Below are 25019 nucleotides of genomic sequence, written 5' to 3'. Positions count from 1 at the left end.
ATATATCAGTTTAACCAAACCTCTACAAACCTCTCCAGGTGATACTCCGACACAGATTCGGTCTACTGCAGGGATAATTGTTCCTGTGTAAGTCTGGCAAGAGAACATCAGAACAAAAATAAAGCTCAAACAGTTGGTTTGAAATCTTTCTCATCAGTTTTGTTTTTTTGTCCCAATAAAGACAAACACTGACCTTGGACAAGTCTCTCACACGTAAAATGTCATTTGATTTTCCACTCTGATAAATTCGCTGTCTTTCCTCTCCAACATCCACGTCTTCATCCAAAATGTGAGGCTTTGGGCAATCGGGTATCCTGCCAGTGGAAAAAAAAATTGCTACTCAGTCATGGTTTGATTTGGTGTGTTATCTGGAAAATGACTTTCATCACATGTGTAAATTTCAAATAGCATTTATTCATGTGCATCTAACAAGTTTGGTAACACATTTACTTGCCAATTATTCAGGAAGAAGCGATACTGGAAGAGAATATTAATGATGAAATAGACAAATCCCTCAACACCCATGCAGAACAGGTTCTTCCCAATAAAATCCCAGTTATAGGGATCTGGACTGTAGTCCTCACCTGAGAAAATGTAGAAACAACATTCCTATAAATCCTACTTTCCCAGTTGGTGCTTTTCATGTAAGTTTCTCCAGCCTATTTAATGTGGAAAACACTGGAATGCATGAACCGTCAGATACACATCATTAATATTTCATGTTTTGGCTTGAATCTTCAGTTCACATTTGCATAGCAATAATGCGGATTCTGTTCCAGGGGATCTTGTTGCCCAAGCAGTCTTTGCAGTCTGATACAACACTGCAGCTGCTTCGGGTCATGGTGGCAAATGTATGGTACGAGATTTCTGATGACCTCTTTACTAGAAAGAGGTTCACAGTTGTAGGATATTATAGCTACATGTATTTGAGGGGTATGAGTCTGCGTGGTTCATAATTACCAAAGCGGGCATAGACATCACTTATAGCTTGGTTCATAGCCATGTCTATGAGACCTCGGCCCAGGCAGTAATGGGGGAACATCAGCATCACCCTCTTCAACAGCTGGTTGAACCCATACAGAGCCTAGATAGAAACCCAACATGTAATATTGAGTTTGACATTAACATTGGTTGAAAGTGGTAGAAACAAACCCACTGGACTTACTGTGTTGCTCTCAAACAGGTCCAGGATGAAGGTAATGGCACTGCTGTTGATGCCAATGAAGAGGTTGATACATGACAAAGAGACGTAGGCTGTGCTGGGAACACTGAACACGTATGACATGGGGTACATCATGGGTGTCACAGACCAGCTGAGAGAGAACGAGGGAGATTAGAAAGAGGATCAATTAAAAGGAAAGCCCTAAGCTTGATGCCGATGAGATGAAAATGCTGCAATAGATCACATTTTGTGGGGGGTTTTGACAGTATGTGCTCTCAAACTCTTTACCAAATAAACAAAAATGCTGCAAATATTTTTACTTGACATGGTATTTAATGACCCAGCCGGGCAATGTAGTGAAAACCTGATATACATGAGTTTAATAAGAATTCAGTGATGCAGTAGCTCATATTTAGGCAGGATGATAGGAAATATTTACCAGAGGAAGGTTATAAAAACTCTACCCATGTAGACCAAACTCAAAACCAATCAATAATAAAATAATATTAGAATAAATATGTGATAGATATATGCAATATTAGAAAACCAGTCATCTGTGAAATTAATTCAAGAAGTGTGCTTGAAGTTTCCTTTTGATTCAGATCTACTTTCTTTTTGTTTTTGTCTGTATTTCACAAGAATGCAAATCTAATGTAGCTCTTAGAGGAAAGGCTGGAGTTTATGGTGTGACACTTAGTGTAATTACATTAGGTTACTGCAGGACACAAATGTCTATGGAAAACTGGATCACACATCAGAGACTGGCTGCTTCAGATGTCTGTGGCTGTGACAATACCACATTATTACTAGTGACAGCAAGTGACGACTTATTTCTCAGTCGATTAAAAGAGAAGAAAAAGTTAGAATGACGAATCTAAAACTAAGAAACACTCAGATATCGAGCTAAATTTGAGGACTGTTTAATGGGCAGTGTCACGTTCTTCAATAATGTTTCACTGTGTGTCTCGCGTCATTCATTATGAACACTGCACGTTACAGTCCAAACGGTCACAGAAGTAAAAGAATAAACTGATATTAAATATGAAAACACCTTACTACAAAAGATGCTTACAGATTATTAAAATATCACAAATTAACATTAAAAAATGAATAAATTGCAGATGAAAAGTGTTGCGCACAGCGTTGTGCCGTGCATTTTTAATGAAGCACACTGTTCTGCAGGTAATGACAACCAATAAAATAACCACAATAAAAGAGCAAATCTGAAATAACAAGAAACAATAAATCATCCGTCCTTGTCTGAGGAGACAGCCTAAGCAGAGAAACCTAGCCACATCTTCCACCTCGTTTGGGGGAACACCAAGGATTTTTCAGGCCAGCCGAGAGATGTGGCCTGGGAACTTCAGTGTGTTCTGGATCTACCTTGGGTCCTCCTCACCCAGTAGGCGACCACCTCACCTGCCTCCATTCAATATGAAGGAGTAACAGCTCTACTCTGAGCCCCTCCCGAATGACTGAACTCCTCACCCTATCTCTGAGGGAGAGAAAGCTCATTTCTGCCACTTGTCTCCACAATCTTATTATTTTGCCTTCAGAAAATCTCCAAAAATAACAAAAATTTCATGCCTAGATTAACAAGTTATGTTTTTCTACAACGTTGTTTGGGCTGCAGCTCCACCTGGTGGCAGATGGCTGAATAACAGCTAAGACAGAGTTTACTGGCATTGGGCATCAATTAGAATGTTAACAACTGGATTAAATGACTTAAATGTACGTCTGGCACAGACTAGTTTGATCAGTGACAATTATTCATCTAGTCATGCACATCCATAATTATTACACCGTTAGTTACTAAAATCACACATGTAAAACAGTAAACTAAAAAGATTAAAGCTTACCCGTAAAGCATAAGCAGAGCGATTAATGGTTGGAGGTTGGTTGGTGAGGTGTAGCACTTCCTGTCGAAAAAGATGAAAATTTCCACCACCATTGCTGCACTGATGGAATAATTAACCTGAAGAGAGTCACAGAAATACCAGCGTTTACAAAAAGCTACTGACGAATCTTCTTGATTGTACTGAAATCTCAGCCACTGTCACAGTCTTAATGTAATGCTGCTGCACTACCATGTCCCACAGAAAGTTGGCCATCCAGTACACCAGTGGACTAACACCACTGACAAACTGCAGGTGTTTGGCCTGAGTGACCCTCTCCTGGATGAGGTAGAGGACAAAGCTGGCTGGGACAAAGGACATGGCAAAGATGACACAAATGGCCACCACTGCATCCACTGAAGTGGTCAGACTAGGAAAATGAGAGAGAGATGGATGAGTTTCCAAAAATGCTGTCATGTTTAATGTTGTCTTTGTGCAACAAATATCTTTTCTGGCTCTCTTAAAAAGCCCTTGAAATATGATGGGGTGATAACTACTTGGCTGACGTTCACTCACACAGTGATCTCAGAGAGCTGTTCTTTGGTGAGGTTCAGAGGATGGTTGATGACAGTGATTCCATATTCAGCAAGGTTAGCTTCTCTGGGCAGGTTTGCACGGAGGATTGCATTGTTGGCCACGTTCATAAAAGATACCATGGCATGCCAGCCTTTATTGTTATACCACACCTGGGAAAAGGAATAGATGCTGCTGCTGATTCCTAATATCAAACTACAGCATGATCTCTCATATTGTGTAGGCAAGTTAACTATAGAGACAAAGATTTAATTTAATTAACTGACCTTGACATTGTTTTCAGTCTCCATGTACCTAAAGAACGTCCCTATATCCTTTAGCGTTTGTTTTGAATATTTTCCCTGCAAGCACAAATTTGAGACTTAAGAAATAATCACAAAGGAACAAAGTGACAAACATGCAGAAACAGAGATACAGCGCGTGCAATGACTCAGACCCTCCACAGAAAAAAAACATATTATTTGGCTTCAAAGGCTTACCCCTGTTACATTGAGCAGTCGTCCCAGCTGACCTGCTACATCCTGGATGGTCTTTGGCTCCACCCCTAAAACAGGGAGCTGTGCTCCCACTGATATACCCCCGTACCTGGATGCCACACAGAAAATCCCTTTGACAGAGCCTTTCAGTAATCTGCCTGCTTTCACACTTAAATTATTACCTTATTTCAACCACTAGGGGGAGAACCACACCACTACACATAACACAACGTCTATGAGGTGCACTTCAACCATGTCAGACATTTCCACTATTTGGACTGAAATGTATTTTTCAATAAATTAGTTTGATTCAAATTTAAATTACCTTTGTTCATTCACCCAGTATTTGCTTTTCAAGCTGAAAAAAAAAATCAGATGCAGAAATTAGATATTGTTTTCACCCTGGAGTATATTAAAACAACTGGTAAGAACTTGTCCAAAACACCTGGTTCTGATGATTCTGGGGTAGGTTTTCACCAGGTAGTCTGAAATATTCCTGCCCGTTAGGTCCATGAGGACATCTCCTGTTGACTGGATCCTCTGAGGAATAGGAACAGGATTTCTCTGTTAACACTTATCAGCAGCAGTGGATCAAATGCAGATGTAATTCCACTTATGGATCTTAGCGTTGTACTTATATAATTGCATGCACATAATGTGGTCATGTTCAGTATCAGTTACGTAACCTACCTGTGGAGGTGGCAGCCCTCCAGCTCCATCAGCACACACAGGAAGCATGGTGAGTTTTGTAGGTGTGCTGCACTGGCATTGTGGAGATGGTCTCAGGGAGTTCCACTCTGTGCCGGCCAACATTTCTATGAGGGCAGGGTTGACCAAGGGCATCTCCCATTCTGTGGTGATGTTGTTACATGGGAAATCTCTTCCAACGGAGGAAAGGAACTAATGTTAAACAAAAAACACACAAAAGACAGTGCAAGAGCCGCTAGTTCTGTTAAGTTGACTTACTCCAGCGGTTCATCCGCCATGCACCGAGTCCCAAAGCCAGGCTTGTCCAACAACACCTCACCGAAGTACCTCATCTGAGCATCTGGAGGGCGCTCATTACTAAAATGTAATGAATACAAAATAGCAAAAATCTGAAAATTCTGTCCATTTACACATTTTACACAAACATTTGTTAAAAGATGTTTTATTTGAGCCAGACTGATCAACCCCATTGAACAGGTACATCTCCTCATAACAGCTAAACCTTTCATGATGGGCTAGTGCACACCTGAAGAAGGTGTATTGTTGTCCATACATCCATGGGCTGAGGGTCAGGCTCGGATACTCTCCAAAAGGTGGAACGATCAGAGTGAATGTCAGTGCCAGGAAAACAAAACTGGCCGGCAGGACAATCTACCAAAGACAGAGACACAAAAACCAATCTTACGCACCTGAAACACATAGTGTATTTTGCTTGCTGCCACAGCCGTCCAAGGCAATGGTATTTCCTAAAATAATAATAATGATAATAATAACGTCTTTTATTAAGATATCATAAAATAAGAAGGTTACCTGGGCAATGAAGTCTTTGTAAGAGCGTGTGGCATGATGCAACCTCTTGATTACCAGAGCAAAGAATTGTTTGGTGGTCAGACAGAGGCCTCTGACCTGGTAAGATCCTCTGCCTGCACTGCCTTCCAAGGTGTCACATGTACTCTGGCCATTGGACTCTGAAATAAAAGCTTAAATTAAAAATGACTTCCACCAGAGATCTCAATGCTAAATTACAGACGCCAATGAGCTAGCCAAGCATCTTTAGTCTTCACTGTGACCGAAAAGCATTTGCCAGCAGTGCTCATTAGCCTGACTTTGGCTTGCCTAATAGCAAAGCTGAAGCTCTCTGCATTACACTGTGCCAGGAATAGCTTTTGCCAAAATAGTAATAAGAAATAAGTCTCAAATGTTAGAGTTTCATCAGTTGACTGATAGGATTTTCTGGTCTGGTGAGGTTCTAGGTAGATGAAAACAAATGCTATGAGCAGAAACAAACAGCTAGCATGGCTTTGTGTGTTAGCCTTTTCAAATCTACTAATGGAGAAGTTATGTACCAGAGCAATTAATGGTCACTTCCTTTTTTTGTTGTTTGCCAAACTAAGATGTATAAGATATTTCTGAGCTTTTGAAACCTTTTTTTACAAATGTTTTGTCAGCTTTTTCACATTTTTTTTTTTATATATGCTAGGCTAACTAGCTGTTAGTAAGTACTTTAATTTTTACCATACAGAAATCTCATTATGTCATTTCCTTTTTAGTGTAACCTTCACAATAACTGTTGTTTTCCTCACAACAGCAGCTACTAGCCAGAGCTTTGAGCTTAAAGACGCTGTCACCTTTTAGTGGTTCCATATCAACAGCGACTCTGTTGAATCCACAGAGACTAGCTCGAGAAATCTGTTGCCATGATTTGTTGTCTGAGAGAGTTAAAGGATGGATACGAAGGACATAAAACATGATTATGGGTCGACTGAGAAAACAGGGCAACAACAGTCAGAACTGTAAGGCTCCAATCAGGCTTTGATAAATCAACAGGAAGAAAAGAAGTGGTGAAAAGAAAATTCTGCCTTAGATTGAGCTCTTTCTGCAGTTTGTTCATGCTTTACCTTGAAAACATTTCCTCTTGGTTGCATTCCCATCTTCAGTGACCTTCAGAAAGATCTGCAAAAAAAATCAGTTTTATCCATTTTAATTTCAGGACATAAAACCAAGAAACTTTAATGGGAAAGAAAAAACGTATAAAATGTATCTTTTTACAAAGACAGTCAGGCAGTGACAGACTGCCAGTTTTTGAAGTTATAATAATTATTTTTTGCTTGTTTATTTCTAGTTCTAGTTCTAGAGTCACAATGTTAATTTGCAAATGTAAATGACTATTTATTTTATTCCTATTATTGTAACTGCATGATACTACTGCTTTTACTTTCAGGGTTATTTCTTCTACACACCTCCTCCAGAGACGTGTCAGACACACCAAAGCTGCTGAGGCCGATGTCCAAGAGAGTTTCCTCCAACTCCCTGAAGAGGCTAGCATAGGCCCTGGGCTGGAAGTTACGATTGGGCAGAAGAAAGGTGAGCTCCTGGCCAATAGCCTCGATCAGACGGGCCTGGGGCACATGATGATGGACCAAGGCTGTGATGCTTTCCATGTTACCTGCAGATGAGGGGAAGAAATCTATTTTGCCTTTTATCAGCCTTTTACACATTATTCTTTGCATGTAATCTGTTACTCAGTGCACTTAATTCTCACACTAACTAATAATAATGATTTAATTTTATAGGTCACAGTATTTCACAGTGAATACAAGGTGTTTCTAGGTGTGTTGTCAGCAGATACAGTAACCAGAGTGACTGCAATCCATTGTAAAGGTATTATTCATCAACATGACAAAGGGAGTGTGCCCTATAGTCTTAATAATTAGATTAATAGCCTAAAAACAGGTTCAGCCAAAATGACAATAGTGTCAGCATAACGAAGTGATCTCTGGTACCAATAACATAATGAATTAATGGGCAGCTTTTCCCACGGTAAGTCCTCTAAATGTGACTTACCATCCATCTGTCTGTCAGGGGTGTGACTCTCCTCCCGGTTCGCTTTAAATGTCGAACATTTTGAGCACGTACACGAGCAATCCTCTGTGCAGTCACAGTTAGGCTGAAGGACACCATAACAAGAAATTAATGAGAAATCGCTGCGTTGCTCAAGTGTTAAATATACCCCAGAAAAATAAGACATCCCACTGTGTTTTCTTTGTAATGTTGGGGGTTTTACAAATGTTATAAGGAGGCAGGAACTTAACTTTAAACCAGGTTTACTTTAATTTACAAAACTACAACATCTATATCTTTAAAGAGGATGATGCACAAATATACAACAGGTTCCCGCTTCCTTAGTTCCCACCTTGAGAGTGTCATGCTTCATGCGGCGTACAAGAGTGAGGTAGAATCCAGCACCAAAACAGTTCTTTAAGAAGATTGGGGAACCGCAGCAGTACAGGCGACCCTGAGAGATGATAGCCACGCGGTCGCTCAGCAGGTCAGCCTCGTCCATGTGATGGGTGGACATGATCACTGTGCGCCCTGCAAACAGCACAGAGAGAGAGAGAATTTAATAGGGAGAGGCTGAATAATGGAAAGATGCGTTTGATTTAAGAAAAGCTTTTCAAAGCTGAGTAATAACTCGTTTTTATTATGGAGATTTCAGTGGAGCTGGCCTGATTGTGGTGTCATAAATCCTTCCCGCCCAAGAATATATTAAACACAGTCATCCATTTTATACTGGAGGCATCTGTCAGTTGTAATAGAAAATATATCATTTATTATATATTCCACTTTAAAGTTTTCATTCAGAAAGGTTCAAGTTTATGAGGCGTCAGGTATGCCAGAAAAGTGTAATACGTGCTGTTGGTAGTGGTTTTGTTGCTATAATGATTTGTGCAGGATCTAAGCTTAATTATTTGTGGCCCGTCTAGACAAACCAGTCAGATTTATTCATCGTCTAACCTCTACAGGCCATGTTGTGTAACAGGTCGAGCTAAGTGTGTTTAATGATTTTCATTTTAGATTTCTTCTAATGTGAATACTCGGGTTGGGTAATTAATTCTCTGTATGAACACTCTTTTACCCAGAATATTTTCGTGTAACACATAATAATGTTTTCTTAGTACAATTCAACTGGCTTACTGGTTTTTAAAATATTTATACCAATACTCCTCTAAAATCAGTAAGGATCAGTGTTACCTGCACGGTATTTGAGTAGCAGGTCCCAGATAGAACGTCTGGAGTAGGGATCCACCCCAGATGTGGGCTCGTCCAGGATCACCACCTTGGCCCCGCCAACAAAAGCCAGAGCAACAGACAGCTTCCTCTGCATGCCCCCTTGAACAGAACACCATCATTTATTGATGGGGAGTACATTATTCTGTGTGTATAGTCTGCATTACAGTGAGTTTTGATAGATTTAGGCGTACATCTGCTTCCAAACACACCTGAAAGGTTCTGGGTCAGTTCATCTCTCTTGTGAGGAAGACCCAGATCCTGCAGCATGTTCTCCACCTCCTCCTCAGCCTCTGCTATTGGACGGCCTTTCAGCAGAGAGTAGAAGAGGATGTGCTCTGCCACAGTCATACTGATAAAGAGCAAGAGAAAGACAAGGAAACAGGGATCCAGCTATACAGTACGGTGCTGTCTTTATATCCGTTTGCTCATGTAACATGTCCAAAAACTACTTTTGTTATCAATATGTGAGGAAGTACATACTACTGAAAAAGGACGTTGTGTTGAGGACACATTCCCAGAGACTGTCGGATGGTGTCCATGTCCGTGCGGATGTCTTTCCCATAAATGGTGGCTGTCCCTGAGGTGGGAGGATACATACCAGTCAAGACAGACCTAGGAGAGACAGAAAAGAAGAAAACTGATATTAGTATATTTTCTTTGGTCTATAGATATACATCGATGGGCATCTATGTACTGTTTGGCATACATAGTGGTGGTCTTTCCAGCTCCATTGTGCCCCAGAAGGGCAGTAATCTGGCTCTCATAGAAACTGATGGTGAGGCCGTCCACAGCCGGTCTGAAGCAACTACTGAACATCTTGACCAGGTCTTTGATGCAGACACCCTTTACTAGATCATCTGGCTCTGCCTCGAAGTAAGGCTGCTCTGTGGACACCAAAGACACATTTCATCTCTTTCATTTGTCTAGATATGGAGTTAATAATGAAAAAGAAAAGAAAACTACTGAATTCAACTAAACAAAGTACCAGAGTATATTTTTTTCAGTAAATAACAAAAATGTAATATTTCCCAAATGAAAGCAGGAAGGAACATATGAGCTCAGCCAACTGGAATGCCATACAGTGCAAAGGAAACGTTTCCATCACTTATTAACTAAGCATAAACCTGAAGGGTTAGCCGTGTACGTTCACAAATGTCAGCAAGTGCAAACACATACAAGGACACTGAGTTCCCACACAGTTAATGTTGACAGTGATAAATGGAAAATGAGGGGCAAAGTGAATGCAATGAAAGAGAGCCCTAATCCTGCATTGAAATCAGCTGTTTGCCTGGAGAAACATTACATAAGTCATAAAATACATAATAACTGTACCAGCAAAAATGCACCTGATGGGAGGAAGCTAGTTCACTTCACTCATGTATGAAAACACAGACATGTATGTTGATTTATCAAGTTATTATCATCATATCACTGTATATAGTGATAAAAATCATATCAATATGAATAATAGTGACACTAAAGATGGTAGTGGATTCATACTAGCGTAACAGGATAGGGTTCAGTAGCCTTGTGAATGGTGTTGAATAAATTATGTTTTCTTGGAAGTGAAAAAACACACCTGCAATGTAAACAACATACATACAGCAGATTTTGATAATCCTGATACCCTTTGTAGTTTATAAAGTAAGTTTCATTCAGATTGATTAATGTGTTTAGAGGGAACAGACTTGTATACATGCTACGATCATTATAGTAAGATGTGAAAATATGCTGTAATTTGTTCTTTAAATTGAGAAAGTAGCAGACAGTTAAATGTAGAAGCTTGTTGTATTTTTATACACTGGGGTAAAGCTGCTCCATCCGTTATACCGTCTCTCTCCTGGTTCTTTTCGGGCTCGTTCTCCTTCCCCAGCCTCTCACGCTGGTCGTGATGCTCACAGGAAGGTGGATCCTCTATACCCTTGGTTTTCTCTGGGCTATTCTCCTGATCATGGATTCCATCTTCTTCTTTTGTTTGCTCTCCTTGCTCTTTGTTTGCAAGATTATCAAAGCCTTTTTTATCCAACTCCATTCTGGTGTTGCCTTTGGGAAATGAGATTTAAATTAGTTTGTTGCTGGATGACAAAAACAATATATTAGATTTATGACTGTTTCTTATCTGTCTGCAATATCCACTGTCAAACAAATTAACCCTCCCACGAAAAAGCATCCGGAGATGTAAAGTAGCAAACGTACCTGAAGCTGGAGCCACAGTATTGAGCCAATAACAGGGCAGAAAGGGGAAGTAAAATGGACGGCCAATTCCATATTGTCCTATGATGAAAATAAATCATATTAAATAAATGAACACAATTATTTTTAATGAAATAGCTGTAACGAGACCCTTCAATATTCTCCTACACACTAACCAGGGAATACATTGTCCAGGTACCACGCCAGAACCCCATAGAGGACTGTGTCCAGGCCCATCATGCAGATGGAGGTGAGGAAGGAGAACTCGTCCCCCTCCAGGGGGCTTGTCTGGATGTTATCCCACTGAAGACCCAGACCCTGCTCCTCATACCTTGACAAATACTCTGTCCCGAACCCAAATGCCACTTGAGACAGTAGACTCTGAGAAAGGAATCAGTGCTAAGATTATCTTTGCTTGACATTTAAAGCAAGTCTGTCAACCATCTATAGTCTCATATGTTATTCCTATTGTCTGTTCCTAAGTCTGCATCAGGGTTAAAAGTAAGGAAACACAAATAGCTGTGGTTGGTACACATACTGTGATTAAGTATTAATGATGCTAATAAGCTAATCCTGTTCTATAACTAAAACTAAATAACAGTCATTATTAGTAAGCATGCTTTCAACTTGAGACACCCACCACCAGGAGCTTCATGTCTTTGGTGATGCGGTCTTGCCAGGCGAAGCAGAAAATGTGTGGAAGGTAAAGGGTGAAGTAAATGATACCACAGCAAGCAGCTGCCAAGTTTGCCTGGTTGAAGAAGACACTGAGAAGGAAGCACTGCATGATGGTGGCCGTGGTGAAGGTGAGCAGAAACAGGAAGAGGATGATCGGGTTGCTGTAGTTCAACACCCTGCCTCCCTGTAATTAAGGCAAAAAAAGTGCATGAATGATGTTTTCATGCTCAGTGTGCTTGTACACTGGAAGAAAAAATTGTCTTTAATATAAATATTTGATGGCTTGGGTAAGTGAAAGACTAATTTATTTCCCCAAAACCAAATTTACTGGGTTTTAAGTCATGTTATGAAGATTTTGAGAATATAAGATAAGAAGAGCTAATAAATAATCACCACAAAAACAAGAAATACTAATGAATTTTCACACATAATTTGGAAGTTTTAATATTTATTTTTTGTTTTTTACACAATACTCCCACTAGATGTCACAACAGCCCATTTTACAATAATGTGCCTGCTGTGTAACTAGCTGTCTACACGAGAGAACTTGTGGCTTAGAAGTGTTAATTATTCACCGGCACATTACTGCAAAGGCACTGACATAATTCCCATGATATCACAGTATTCACAGTTATTTCATTAATGATTTATGGGGTCAGTGAGAAACTATTATCCATTTATTATTTCAAGGTAAAACATTTGTAATGATTCACAGTGTAAGTGATGATTTACTGGTGCGTTATATAACAGATGCACTGACTTAATCCGTGTATTGCTTCTGGTAAAATGCCAGATTGCGGTGCAAAACTAAATGGTTAAATTGCAACTTCATGCAAATAAGGAGAGAGGTGTTGGTAATCAGATATTTGCTTGGATGAGTTGAATAAAAGCCCAGACACAAAAGGAGCTTCTAGAAAAAGCTAAGCTCTTTTTTCTCACCATGATGATGGCCGTAAGAAGAGCTGTGCTAGTGCCCATCACAATAAAGCTGTCAATAAACCAGGTGGACCAAATGACACCGTTGGTGACCCCTATGGCCTTTAGGGTCTCCTTCAACCGCAGTTCCTTCTCCAGAACAATGCTCTTTGCAATCATGGACACAGAGTAGACCCAGGCCAGTACCATGAAGATGGGGAAACAGCGATTGAGAGTCAGCATGAAGCTTTAAAGGAAGACAAAGAGGGCAAAAGTGATGAGGGAGAAATGTGCAGTGATTGTTGCATACATCTCACAAGTTGTCAGCTTTCCTGCCAAGACAGATCAGTTTTGGCACATGGACAGATAATTCATTGCTATACCTTGAAAATAAAAGCTATGACTGTTTAATGAGATTTAATTGCATTCTTTAATTATAATAATTCCACTAACAGATCATCCACGTAACAAGGGTAGGGCATCTGCTGTAGGTAAACACCCAGCGGCCGCTCCTTTCCTGTCTGTGTCTTGATGATGGCGTGCTCTATTATGTCCTGCAGGTAAGCGAAGCCACCCCAAACGTAACGGAGGTCATCCATAGGATCAGCTCTGGGGCCTGGATCCCAGTACCTGAGGAATACACGCATATTTAGCTCCTACATGTTTACTGTGCGACACTAAATACATCATTTAAGTAGAATTTCATCCTAACCTGTCTTTGACCTTATTGGTGCGTTCCACTGCATCAATATCCATACGGATCTTGAACTTAACATGAGGCGGGGGATTAGTAGTCCAAGAGTACATATTTACAAAGACGAGGCCTGCCCAGAACTTTCTGTCCTCCAGCATGCCTAACGCCCGATACGTAACAGTATCCTCATCAGGCAGAGCCACAAATTTATCCAGAATCACACACTGGAAGCGAGAGAGGGAACAGAAGAGAAACAGATTTTTAAAAAGTGCCCAGTCATCAACTCAAAAACTCAAAATAAGTTTGCTAACAGGGCAGTGTCGTCAATGCTTGAGTTTACCAGAGGATTCAATGAACATTTATCAAAAATTAAGTTCAGTTCAATTTTACTTATATAGCACCAAATCACAAGAACAGTTGGCTCAAGGCACTTTACATTGTAAGGTAAAGATACCAACAATCAGACGACACCCTATAAGCAAGCATTTGGTGACAGTGGGAAGGGAAAAACTCCCTTTTAACAGGAGGAAACCTCCACCAGCAATAAATAATGATGATTAAATGCAAAATGGTGTATAAACACTTTGTATTTAATCCTAACCTGTCTTTATGGTCAATAAGGTTTGGAACTTTGTTAAGTTAAGCCAAATGAACATTTACCAAATTAATAAAAACGTACAGGATAAACTGTTAGCTGGTGTAAAAGTCTTCAGTAAAAGTTATAAGAAGACAAAAGGGAAAAAATGACTGAAAATCATGACTGTCTTTACAAAAATGAAAATTTTAATCTGCAGGTGGTGCTAGAGAAAAGTGAATTACCAGAGTCGTCTTGAATTCAATCAGTTTGGAGAACTACGAATATCAAAACTTCATTTGTGGCTGTTCCATAGTGCCAGACAAATACTGCCATTACTCAAACCAAACCTAACAGAATGGCTCGAATGTTAAAGACAATAGAGGCTAGTGAGTCATAAAGACGTGTGTATCTTCACACATGTGCAGTGCATTGCAGTGGTTGTCTCTTCACTGAAAACCGTGTCTGATACAGCGATTCACTGTAAGTGGGAGGGCCTGGTTTCAAAATCTTGCCAGAGCAAAAATATTTACCCCTTTGTGTGCAGACACACATATGCATCCACGTATATTCATCTACAGTATGCATTTATAAACCCATTATCCAGAACACGTACTGAAAAATACTCCAAATCCAAAAGACCTCCCCTTCATTTAATCGAGCATCCAACTAACAACACTGCAGCCCAACTGGGTGGTGAGATATGCATGCGTGCCACCAACCTGACTCAGCCAGCCATCAAGCTCACGTTCATTGTTGCCTCTTTATAAAGGATGGTGGACAGAGTGACAGCTGTATCTAATCGGCCTCAATCGTTCCCACTCTCCCTGTCACACAGAAGTGCTGTAAGCTTCAACTTGGACAAAAACACGGAGCACCAACCATCTACCCAACCATGCCCCCAGATACCCCAGTGTCACCCCCAAGTGTGATAGGCCTCTCATCGTGCTCAGCCTGTACAGGGAAATGGGTAACTTTGTTTCAAACACTCATAGTGGAGGGCACTCACAAGAGATGGTCTGTGATGCTTTTCTTTTATTTCACCCTCCTCTCAATCAGCAGTAAACAAAAGAGACTTGACAGCCAGTTTGTTGCCCTGGCTCAGGCCCACCTGGGTGGATTTCCATGTCTTTGGACAGGGGGACAAATTACAGTTCCCAGAGACACTATCTAAATGTTCAGATCATGTCAAGGGTTGCATTGAGCACGTAGCAGTTAGGTAACCAGGGCACTAAATCAGCGGGTGACAGGACCTGTGAATAATTGGATTATGTCATGAAAAGGCCTGTCACCGTTTCAGGTGAAGTGAAAATTGCACAACAGTCTGCACTCTTACTGTCATAGTCAGACAGGTGAAAAGGTTAAAAAAAACACTTTACAAAAATTATTCTGACACTTTGGATTCATCTCGAAATGCCAAGCTCCCTTTGACTAGTCAGTATAATTCCACACACTGATACACGCTTCACAAAAAAGAAGACTGGTACTGGAGAGGCGACCGCAGGAAGAAAATGCTAAATCCCACACAAAAAAAAGCAACAGCCACTCACATCCCCATACTGGTTAAGCATCCGAATCACCCGGTCTGTAAGGTTGAAGATGTCCCGCCAGTCAAAATCAGGCACGTCATCTGGGCGTTCCTCTGGGGGGCCGTTGTGCAGGAAGTTGAGGATGTGTTTGGAGGAGAAAGGCGCCATCTCCAGACTCCGGTCGATGAAATCCATCACAGAAGGATTACGGATGGTGTCCTGAAATGAAAGGAAGAAGGGTCAACACACTTAACTATTTTTTTCCCCACTAACAGCATCAAGAACCTTTTCTTTTTCTTTTTTAAGAAGATGTGGTTAAGTGACCAGTAGGAACACAATAATCCTGCCAAGACAAGAACAAAGGATGCAATAATGTTACTGTTATCTAAAGTTATTAGACTGATAGGTACTAGATTGTTGAAGACAGGTCACTTTATTAGGACATTAATATTTTGTTAATCTATTCTGTGGTTATCTTTTGATGTTAAATGAGCCTCAATCACTGACACCTTTTCATTCACACGCTATCCTACCCGGATCATCTTGACTTGGACTCCATCTTGGAAGAAAGCCCAGATCTGAGGAGCAACTTCTTCCCAGGCCTTCCCCATAGTCCTCAGCCTCTCCAGCTCCTCAAAGGTAGTGTTAGCCTACGGGAGACATGCAAATGAGCATGTCAGTAGTTGGAAAGCGTTAGCCAAAGCAAGGCAAAACTATTCAAACTGTTCCCCATATCTTAATGAAAAACAATCAGTAACATAGAAACAGGTACAAACACAACCCCAGTTCAAACAATATACAGAAAAAATGAACAAGTTCATTGAATCCGCACGTGTGTACACAACATTCAGACATTCAAACACACACTCTGTCACAGATCTCCTAATCTCCCGCTACATACCATTCCCACATTAAACTCCCTGTGAAAACAGGATCAGCAAAGACAACACACACATTCTCACACAAAGAATTCCTGTCGGCCTGTATAGATAACCGGCAACTGTGCAACAAATATTTACCACACGCTTATCGTTAAAACCCTGAATGTGCGTATGGGTACGCTACAGTGCTTTGTGTGGCACACACCCAAGGCTGGCTACTTCAGCATTCAGCCGTGTGCAGTGGGGGATGAAAGCACTCAAGAGTACACCCAATTAAACGCCTTCCCCTTGTGTGTGTCTGATTTTGGGTGACAATGGGGACAATGGAGCCGGGGTGACAATGGAGGCTGTTGGTGACAACTGGCTGAATGCATTCAGCCTGCCCAGTGAATCCCAGTCAGGTTCCCACAAGTGAGTGCTTCCTCAGCCCATGAGGCAGTTTGAAAACAGGAGGCAAAAGGGGAGAACAAGGGAGCCAGGGGGGATTACTTAGTTCCATAATTTTATCAAAGGAAGCAATCAAAGTATCTTTTGAGTAGCTGACATGCAACTTTGAATATGAATATCTATACAGACACAGCAGCACATATGATGCATCTAATATAAGAGACACTGTAAAGATAAAAATGGATGTTGATTGTGCCCTCACAGAATAAATATGCCTCTATCTATGCTTTCCAGTAAAAAGAAGGCCCTGAAGTATGTGACTTTGCACTTTAAGATAAATTCTTACAGTGTAACAAATGAAAAATAAGCACAGTAATGGCAGGATACAGTACAGACAAGACCTACATGGCTTACATAAAACAAGGGCAGTCACATAAAGCGTGACAACATATGTTTAAGCGCATGGTTCTTCGCTTTCTTATGAAACACGCTGATGCATGACAGGAGCTGAGAGCATGACAACAAAGAGCCTATAGAAGCTATGTTTTCAGTCTTGTAAAGTAATGAATTATCCCCTTGCTCATTACATTCCTAGACCAATCAAGATCGCAATCTGAGAGAAGAGGAAAACAAAGAGGTCATTAAAGGTTGGGAAGGGGGAAACGCACGTTTTTGTGTGTCTCTTTTGTATCCGATCACACATCCTTAAGGAGACACTTTGTTGCTTACACAACAGTTAAAAAGGCCACGGCGCCATTAGACTGTGCCGTGGTTTCACCATAGCCGATCAGCTTGTGCTCTTGCATTGCGATCAAACCATCCATGACCGCTACCAACCCACCCCCGCCCCTCAAAGGCCTTTGACCAACACGTATCTACATCTAGACACAAAAGGTTGGACATGACTTGATGAAAGCTGATCCCTTTTTGAGGGTAAATGCATTGTTCACTACAGTGGACGCTGCTCCAAAAGACAAACAAAGACATGGAGGTTACTGAGTAAAACAAATCATCTACAGGGGGTTATCTGTGCTACAAGAAATGTTAGATTTTTTAATTTTAAAATTTTTAGATAATATAACTATGTCTCTTCACTTGGTTCAGGCCTGTTTACTAACAAGTTATTTCAGTATTCATTGTTAAAATGTACAAAATGTGCAATAAATCCCTCACGTATTGCCAAGTATCAGAGTTGGAATCTACCAGGCATTAAATACATCAAGCTATGCTTCAACATGCTGACTGTATGGCACCTGGTTTATGTGAATCGATACAACATACCTGCTATAATTGAAATCTCTAAAGTGCATCTGGCTGAATTATAATAAAATATCTCAACTGTTGCTGCCAAAGTCCTCCTGTCAGCCATCCTAAAACACCTCCAAGCACTTATTTGGGCAATTATTTTGAACTGCTCAAATAGGTGCATTTATTAGCCAAACATACTTTACTTTAAATGGATATAAAGCTGGATATAAAAACTGCATAAAAACACACAGAATCACCAGTCAGAGCTCATTCAAAACTATTTCAAAGCTGTTTTTATTCCATAGAACAAGGTTTTGGTTTGACACCATGAGCTCCACCTGTCATCTCCTAAATGCCGCTTACATTTCGTATGATCTTTCTGACAGCTGGAGAGTCAGGGGCATAGAGGATCCGTCCCATCAGCATGGGCTTCACAGAGTTCCACACAATCCTGGTGGCAGGGTTGGACTCCAGTTCTTTCATCAGGTCATTGCAGAAAGGAGCTGAAGGGAAAGATTATTTGTTATGTAAAAGCTGTTGCAATATAGGTCAAGCTAGGCACTTAAACAGGACCCTATCAAAGACAGCATGGCACAAAGAATTATTTGGAAACCAATTATAGAGTGCATAATTATTTTTATGCTCATCTAAATGTGTTGCGTAGGTTGGGCAGGGTGGAGATCGAATTAAAATTTGCTGATGAAGATGAGAGTAGCCAGTTTTTCATTCATCCAGCCATGCATCAATCCATCCATTGTTTTAGCCCATGATCCAGCTGACAATGGGCAATCCACATGCAGAGACTGTGAAAGTAAAGAAATGCTGGTGCAACTTCCTCTACTTCCAAACTGCATAAAGCAGGAACACGATTGAGAGGCTGAAAACTCCAGCAACACTGGCTTTATGCAGATCAACTTTATAGTAGGTGATGATCTAATAAAAAAGCCTTTCATCATGGTCATCACATTGCTGGAGTTCTCGCCTCCACAGCATGAAGAGAAAAAAGTACTGGGAGACCATGTGCTAAATCCACAGAGGATCTGAGCCCAGTTCTCCAAGAAACTTCCATATTTGTATATGGGTTTTAAGAGAATTTGCAAATCAGCAAAGTGGGTTAAAATCACAACTCTTATACAAAACTAGAGGGTTTGCAAATTAAAGGTTACTCCCCAAAAAAAACGGCAGCAGTCTCAAGAACAGTACTTTTAGGTTGGTCTACTATATAATCTGTCATACAAGGTAATACAGATGTATATGGTGTACTCACTGGTGCTGTTATCATATGTGTAACGGTCCTGTGCCCACCCAGTGCCGATACCCAGGAAGGCTTTGTAGTTATTGTCTTCATACCAGTTAAAGGAGGTGACTCGGGAGAAAGCCCCCTCAGTGTACCCGCATACAAGGCTGGAGGCGGCAGCCATCACTTCCCTGAAAGACAGATTTTTCTGGAAGAGAGGAGTCACGACCTGGATGAGCTCCCTGAAGCTACTCTTCTGGAACAACTGCAGAGAGATAAGAAGAATCATTCAAGCTTCAACAAACAAAAAAAGAAAATGAAAACCTTTCAGATATAATCTAGCAGTTATCTAATGATAAAGATATGTTGAGCGGAAATCTATAAATAGGCTGGTGTAAATGTGTTTTTTAGACATCCAGTTTCTGTCATAGGTGTAAACAGTATGCACGTGATGGGAAAAAGTATACACCTTCAGGTGTTTTCAGCTCCATTGCCAGAGTGTACACAATCAGGCACTAGCCATGCAGTCTGCCTTTACAAACATTTGTTAAAGCCCTTCTTCCCTCCGAGATATTCCATGATCAGCTGTAAACAGTAAATGGAAGTGCATAAAAGTGGCCAGATGTTCCAAACCTCATCTCGCACTACTATCATCACAAAAATTGTGTGCCAGGAGCTTCCTGGCTGAGCAGCTCCTGTAGGTGTAATGTGTACTTTTCTCCATATATTTTATCCTCTTATTACAGGGTCAGCACAGCTACTAAAACACTGCATTAAAAATATCCTCGAGATTATGTGTAACCCGGCTGCAGTCTTCTACATCTTCCATATTAACTTGTTAAACGTTTTAGTGTCTGAGATATTAAATTACTTAAAACTGACATGTGCAATATTATAAAAAAATGATTTCTACAGATCTTAATACATACAATAAATATAAAAAAGAGAAAAGGGACTCTGTTATATCAAGCTACCCTCTACAGAGGACTAAATATCCAGTATATCCTTTACACACGATTAGCATACGTATCAAAATTAGTCAGTTATTATATATCTAAATAACAGCTGGCAAGTGCATGACTAAACAATTATTGGAACTTTTGAGAAATATTTAATGTCTAATTTTAAAAAAGAAGAAAGAATGAGTTTATTTTAATGCCTTCCACTTGGATCATACGCTCTCTATAGTCCTGAGAGAGACAAGTGTCTCGCCAACAGGATGCCAGACTGTCAGTTTCAATGAATGTCCCATGGAAACATCCACAACAAACAAAACAGTATTTCCACATACAGACATAAATGGTAATATAAATACACCACAAATGGTAGTTTGTGAGCACGCCTAATTCTAACTTTAAGTCACACTTGTACAATAAATTTGGCTCTTCCGCAGCTAAAGCCTGCTAAGGTAAAAAAAAAAAAAAATGTTTTTTTCTAATGACAGCAATTAAAATAAGTGAAAAATCATGTTCATAGACTTTTTAGTGAGAAAAACACATACGCTAACACGTTCATTCATCACCAGGGTTTTTTAACCTATGTCCATTGGAGACTTTTACCTGTTCTTGCAGCCTTAGTCTTTTTTGCTTTGTTTGGGGGGCGTTTTTCCAGTGAATGGTCCCATAATGATGATCTATCTGCTTTTGCTGTTTCTGGGGGGCTAAAATGCCATGTTCTGAATTTAGCCTTCCTTATACGCACTAGATAATATCCCCCTACTGTGTTTGCGTAAAAAGCCAGGCCAGAGGAAGCAACTGTTTCCTGACAACTAAAAATAGCGGGCGGTGAACTTTTGAATTGAGCTGCTGGAGCCGGAGCTTACCTCTTTCAGTTTGTCCGAGGCAGAGGAGACAACCCGGACCCAGAAGTGAATGTCGATGCCTTTTGAGTGATTGTCCAGTACAAGAGGAAGCTAATGAGAAATACAAATGAATGAACATTTTCTGCCTTTGCATTCATACAAAAGCTGTAAACTTCCAGTATTGTGCTTCTCAAAATGAACACCTTTCCCATAAAGCCACTGTCTTATGAGGACATGGTGATATTATGTGATGCAAACAGAATTTTGGAAACCATCTGTAAAACCCTTCTCTGATGTTCACCTGAGTACTACTTTCTACCAAGGATCTTGCTGGTTTGCCCAGAGAGCTTCCAGAAAGTTCACAACACAATAGGCTAAAGGTTCAGGAAGCAGAAGAAGGCCAAGACACAGAATCACCAGTGGAAACATCCTTCCGCTTTGACATATGTTCCTATCTCAGTGCACGCGGACACTAAATGGGAGGATGTGTGATTTGAGTGAAATTCGTTTCCAAAGCCAGGCAGTAATATTTTAAGCTATTCCTGTGCCTGAAGTCAAACTACACAACAAACAATGGAGGATAAGGTTAAAAATAATGGTATTAAGAGTGCACAGGGTAGCAAGAACACAAAGATTGAGGCTTAAAAGAATTAGCGGACAGACAGGTTCATACAGTTAAGCTCACTTGGCCTAGTCCCATATTCCTGCACCTGGATGAATATAAGGCAGAGGGCGGCCATTGTTTTCAACTGCTTTTTTGTGGTTTGTGTTTACTCTCACTCTTACTTGCACTGCTTTCTAAAGAAAGCGCTGTCTCTAAACTAAACTAATCAAAGAAAGAGACTAAGTCTGTCTAGCTGGCCAAAGCTTGCTGCTTTACAAACTGTTTGCATCACTGCTGCCTACTTAGAGCACGTTGATAGACACTTCATTTTTATGAGGCAATTACAGCTCATCAAATACAGAAGGAAACATTAAAGCCATCTTTCACTACACAAAGCAGTGTATTTGACATTCCTGGGGAACGACGCCTTGTTTACTTTGCATTTTGCATTTCCCAGAGAATTTTTGTTTTGCCCCACCTCATGAGTCATAGCTCTAATAAAAATACTAACATCTGTTTATCCTTTGCATCTCCTGACTTTGAACAGGAGGTATGTCAGGAGACAATAGGCGTGTGTCAGCTTGTTGGGTTTTGATCTGGAGGACAAACTATGAATGCAGTGCAATCAGAGTCTAAAACACAAAACGTGCTAAAGCACGATGGGACATACTGAGCTGAAGGTGGATAATCATGCATCATGGTAAACATGGTGGTACCTCTTACTGTTTTTCTCCTGTAGTTTTTACAATATACTAGAAACTCGTGGTACAATCTAGTCATGTTACTTGATTACTTCATTTACTTCATATTTTACTCAAGTGTGTTTTTGTTGGTTGCAAACTACATGTATGTAATAATCAGAAACACAGCACAGCTTACATTTGGCAGTTTATGATACTGTTTGATAACTGTTTTTGAAATCATATCCTGGCAAATCCTACACTGACCTTTGCCAGCTTGACCTCAAGTCGCTTAGCCAGCAAATGGCTGACTTACACTATGAAGATCCGAATGAATTTTTAAACATGGCAAGATCCCAAACCAGATGTATCCAAACACAGCTCTGTACGGCCTTTTCCTATTCATGAACCAACCGGATAACTGCCACATTGTGGTATTAAGTGTATCCATTCAGTGCACAATAGATAGTTTAGTCAAGGGTATAAAGATGTAATTACAGACTGAGTGCTCCCAGTTTAACTGAGCCAGAATGAAATTTAAATTGTGCAACTATTTTTCAAAAGGTAAGCCAGTGATCCTTGGTGATTGCCATATCAGCTCTCTAAAATCACAAATAAAACCAACACTCACCAGTCGGAAAAGTTTGAAAAAGTCGACATTGGCGTAGAATTTGTCCTCGATGATCTGCAGTCGCTGCGGAGTGAGGATGCACATGGCGTTGCGAACTGCGTAGAGTCCTCGACGGCTGGGGAAAATGAGGAATCGCTCGAGCAAGTTGAGGCTGCACGCAATGTCTTTTAAATGCAAGTCTGGGACTCCAAAAGCAAACTGGAAAAACGCAGATTTATATGGATTCAGATGACATCAGCAAAGACAGAAGCAATCTGATGTGTATGTTACTGCTCTGTGACGTCTTTTGTCTGTTAGCTTTTATTCAACCCTTGAATTAAACAGCTGTATATTGTCGTGATGCATGCTTAATCGTCCAGGTAACCAAGTCCCAGAAAGTTGATTCTGTTCATCTGGACATCCAAGTGGCATCTTCAGTCTCAGCTGGCTGCAAGTTTCCCCAGCTTTATAAACAGTACATTTGCATAATGACTGAAACTGGTAACTACCTTATTTTTCTTCCTTTACTGTGTCATATTACCATTTGTGTTCCATACTGTACTCCACCAGAATCCTTGCCTTGGTGGTATGAAGAGATATCAGTGTCTTGACTTCTTAATGGTAAAATGTCACACTGTGTACCCTTGGCTATGTGCGTGTGTTTATGCATGTGTGTGAGCGCCCGTGTACCTGTTCAGGCCTGATTTGGGCATTAACTAGATGATACACTACAGACTCGGTCAGAGGAATGTCTCTGAGGAGGAATGACGTCAGAGTCTCGTCATCCTTCAGGATAGTCTCCACTTTTACCCCTCGACCTGTAGACAAACAGAGGCAGTTCGTGTAATGGAAAAAGCATAAGAACGGTTTCATGTCTTTAACTGTCTTTAACCTTTCACAGTGAATGACTGTCATGGCTAGATAGATGACTGTTCGCTGTTTGATATGGAACTGGATAAACTGGATAAGTTGGAAAAAGCTTAGTTTCATAGTAACACATATTGGGCAAGTTGTGACAAATGTGTTTCATTAAATGACACAATTTCCAGTTGCCTGTCTGTGCATGAATGAAGGCTGCATTGCCAGGCAAAGTGCTGTTTTGGCTTTTATCCATGCTGTGCCCCTGATGAACATGGTTAGAGATGAACTTCTTGGAAATGACTCTAAACACAAATTAAACAAACAAAGCCAAAACGTGTGTGTGTGTGTGTGTGTGTGTGTGTGTGTGTGTGTGGGTGGGTTATTGATATCATTAAAGAAAAATACTAGCAGTAAATGCTGAATCAAGACAAGTCTAAATATGTTTTAGCCAAGAGGTTTAATCTCAAATATTTCCTTATTTTTCCCCCTTTTTCTTTTCTCCTCCTCTGTCTCTTTTTTTCCCCGTTCCTGATCACTTCTGCCACTCCCTGCTGTCAACTCTGGAATTCCTAAAATGCACATATACTAATGTGAATAACAAATACATAAAATGAAATCAAACGTGAAAAAGAGTAATAAGAGAAGCCAATTGAGCAGGGGTGTCAAACATAAGGCATGGGAGCCAGAATCAGCTCGGCAAAGACTCCAATGGCTTTGGACAAAGTGAATGAGAGGAATCTTGGAGTTTTAACTATATTTTCATAGATTTTATAGCATTTTCCTATTGATTAAGACTCCCTCCCATATCCATTTACATTATGCCCAAGTAATTAAGTAGCAGATAAACAACAAAATGACAGAAAAGTTATTGTTTTTCACTATCTGAGCAGTAAAAGACAAAAAAACCAGGATATTTTCTTTCAATTGACAAAAACTTTCTTTTTCATAGTTACAGGAGAGTAGAGGAATAATTCTACAGCAACATTTCTTCGTTGTGTAGAAAGTCTGTACTGTTGAAACTGCACTGATTTTTCCTATATTAAGACATCTTAGAGATTAAATGTATCTTTACACTGACACAAAGGCGAGTTTTACTCATCCAGCCCACTTAACATCAAAATGAGCTGTATGTGGCCCACAATGTAAAATCCAAAGCAAATATGTTTGGCACAACAGTGCATGTGGATCATGATTCTGTTTGCTAATAATGCCAGACATGTGAAAAAGAGGTCAGACAATTTTCCTGCTTAATATCCATGAGTCACAATCGTCACTTACATA

At 40.3% G+C, this 25019-nt stretch overlaps 1 protein-coding gene across 2 annotated transcripts in view; it reads right to left on the bottom strand.

Annotated features, from left to right (window-relative positions):
* Positions 1-25019, bottom strand: part of abca4a (ATP-binding cassette, sub-family A (ABC1), member 4a) — a 30145-nt gene that overhangs the window by 2589 nt on the left and 2537 nt on the right. The window contains exons 6-44 of one of the 2 annotated variants that reach the window (XM_039617467.1): positions 23568-23695; positions 22899-23096; positions 21005-21094; positions 19213-19447; positions 18309-18448; positions 15963-16079; positions 15451-15648; positions 13345-13550; positions 13086-13262; positions 12657-12879; positions 11680-11901; positions 11216-11420; positions 11043-11120; positions 10677-10889; positions 9553-9730; positions 9327-9458; positions 9056-9195; positions 8808-8945; positions 7969-8147; positions 7620-7722; positions 7016-7221; positions 6674-6728; positions 6404-6484; positions 5586-5743; positions 5302-5426; positions 5034-5132; positions 4758-4947; positions 4513-4607; positions 4393-4425; positions 4071-4176; positions 3858-3932; positions 3574-3743; positions 3250-3427; positions 3022-3137; positions 1166-1313; positions 961-1084; positions 455-584; positions 194-314; positions 31-93 (exon numbers count right to left, since the gene is read on the bottom strand). In XM_039617467.1, coding sequence (XP_039473401.1) covers positions 31-93; positions 194-314; positions 455-584; positions 961-1084; positions 1166-1313; positions 3022-3137; positions 3250-3427; positions 3574-3743; positions 3858-3932; positions 4071-4176; positions 4393-4425; positions 4513-4607; positions 4758-4947; positions 5034-5132; positions 5302-5426; positions 5586-5743; positions 6404-6484; positions 6674-6728; positions 7016-7221; positions 7620-7722; positions 7969-8147; positions 8808-8945; positions 9056-9195; positions 9327-9458; positions 9553-9730; positions 10677-10889; positions 11043-11120; positions 11216-11420; positions 11680-11901; positions 12657-12879; positions 13086-13262; positions 13345-13550; positions 15451-15648; positions 15963-16079; positions 18309-18448; positions 19213-19447; positions 21005-21094; positions 22899-23096; positions 23568-23695 — 5573 coding nt within the window. The remainder of the gene's footprint in view (positions 1-30; positions 94-193; positions 315-454; positions 585-960; positions 1085-1165; positions 1314-3021; positions 3138-3249; positions 3428-3573; positions 3744-3857; positions 3933-4070; positions 4177-4392; positions 4426-4512; positions 4608-4757; positions 4948-5033; positions 5133-5301; positions 5427-5585; positions 5744-6403; positions 6485-6673; positions 6729-7015; positions 7222-7619; positions 7723-7968; positions 8148-8807; positions 8946-9055; positions 9196-9326; positions 9459-9552; positions 9731-10676; positions 10890-11042; positions 11121-11215; positions 11421-11679; positions 11902-12656; positions 12880-13085; positions 13263-13344; positions 13551-15450; positions 15649-15962; positions 16080-18308; positions 18449-19212; positions 19448-21004; positions 21095-22898; positions 23097-23567; positions 23696-25019) is intronic. The other variant, XM_039617468.1, reaches the window with a different exon arrangement.

This window comes from Oreochromis aureus, linkage group 9, assembly GCF_013358895.1.
Source record: "Oreochromis aureus strain Israel breed Guangdong linkage group 9, ZZ_aureus, whole genome shotgun sequence".
NCBI classification, from domain to species: domain Eukaryota; kingdom Metazoa; phylum Chordata; class Actinopteri; order Cichliformes; family Cichlidae; genus Oreochromis; species Oreochromis aureus.
The sequence above is the reverse complement of the archived record's forward strand: the minus strand, read 5'-3'. Positions and strand labels throughout refer to the sequence as shown.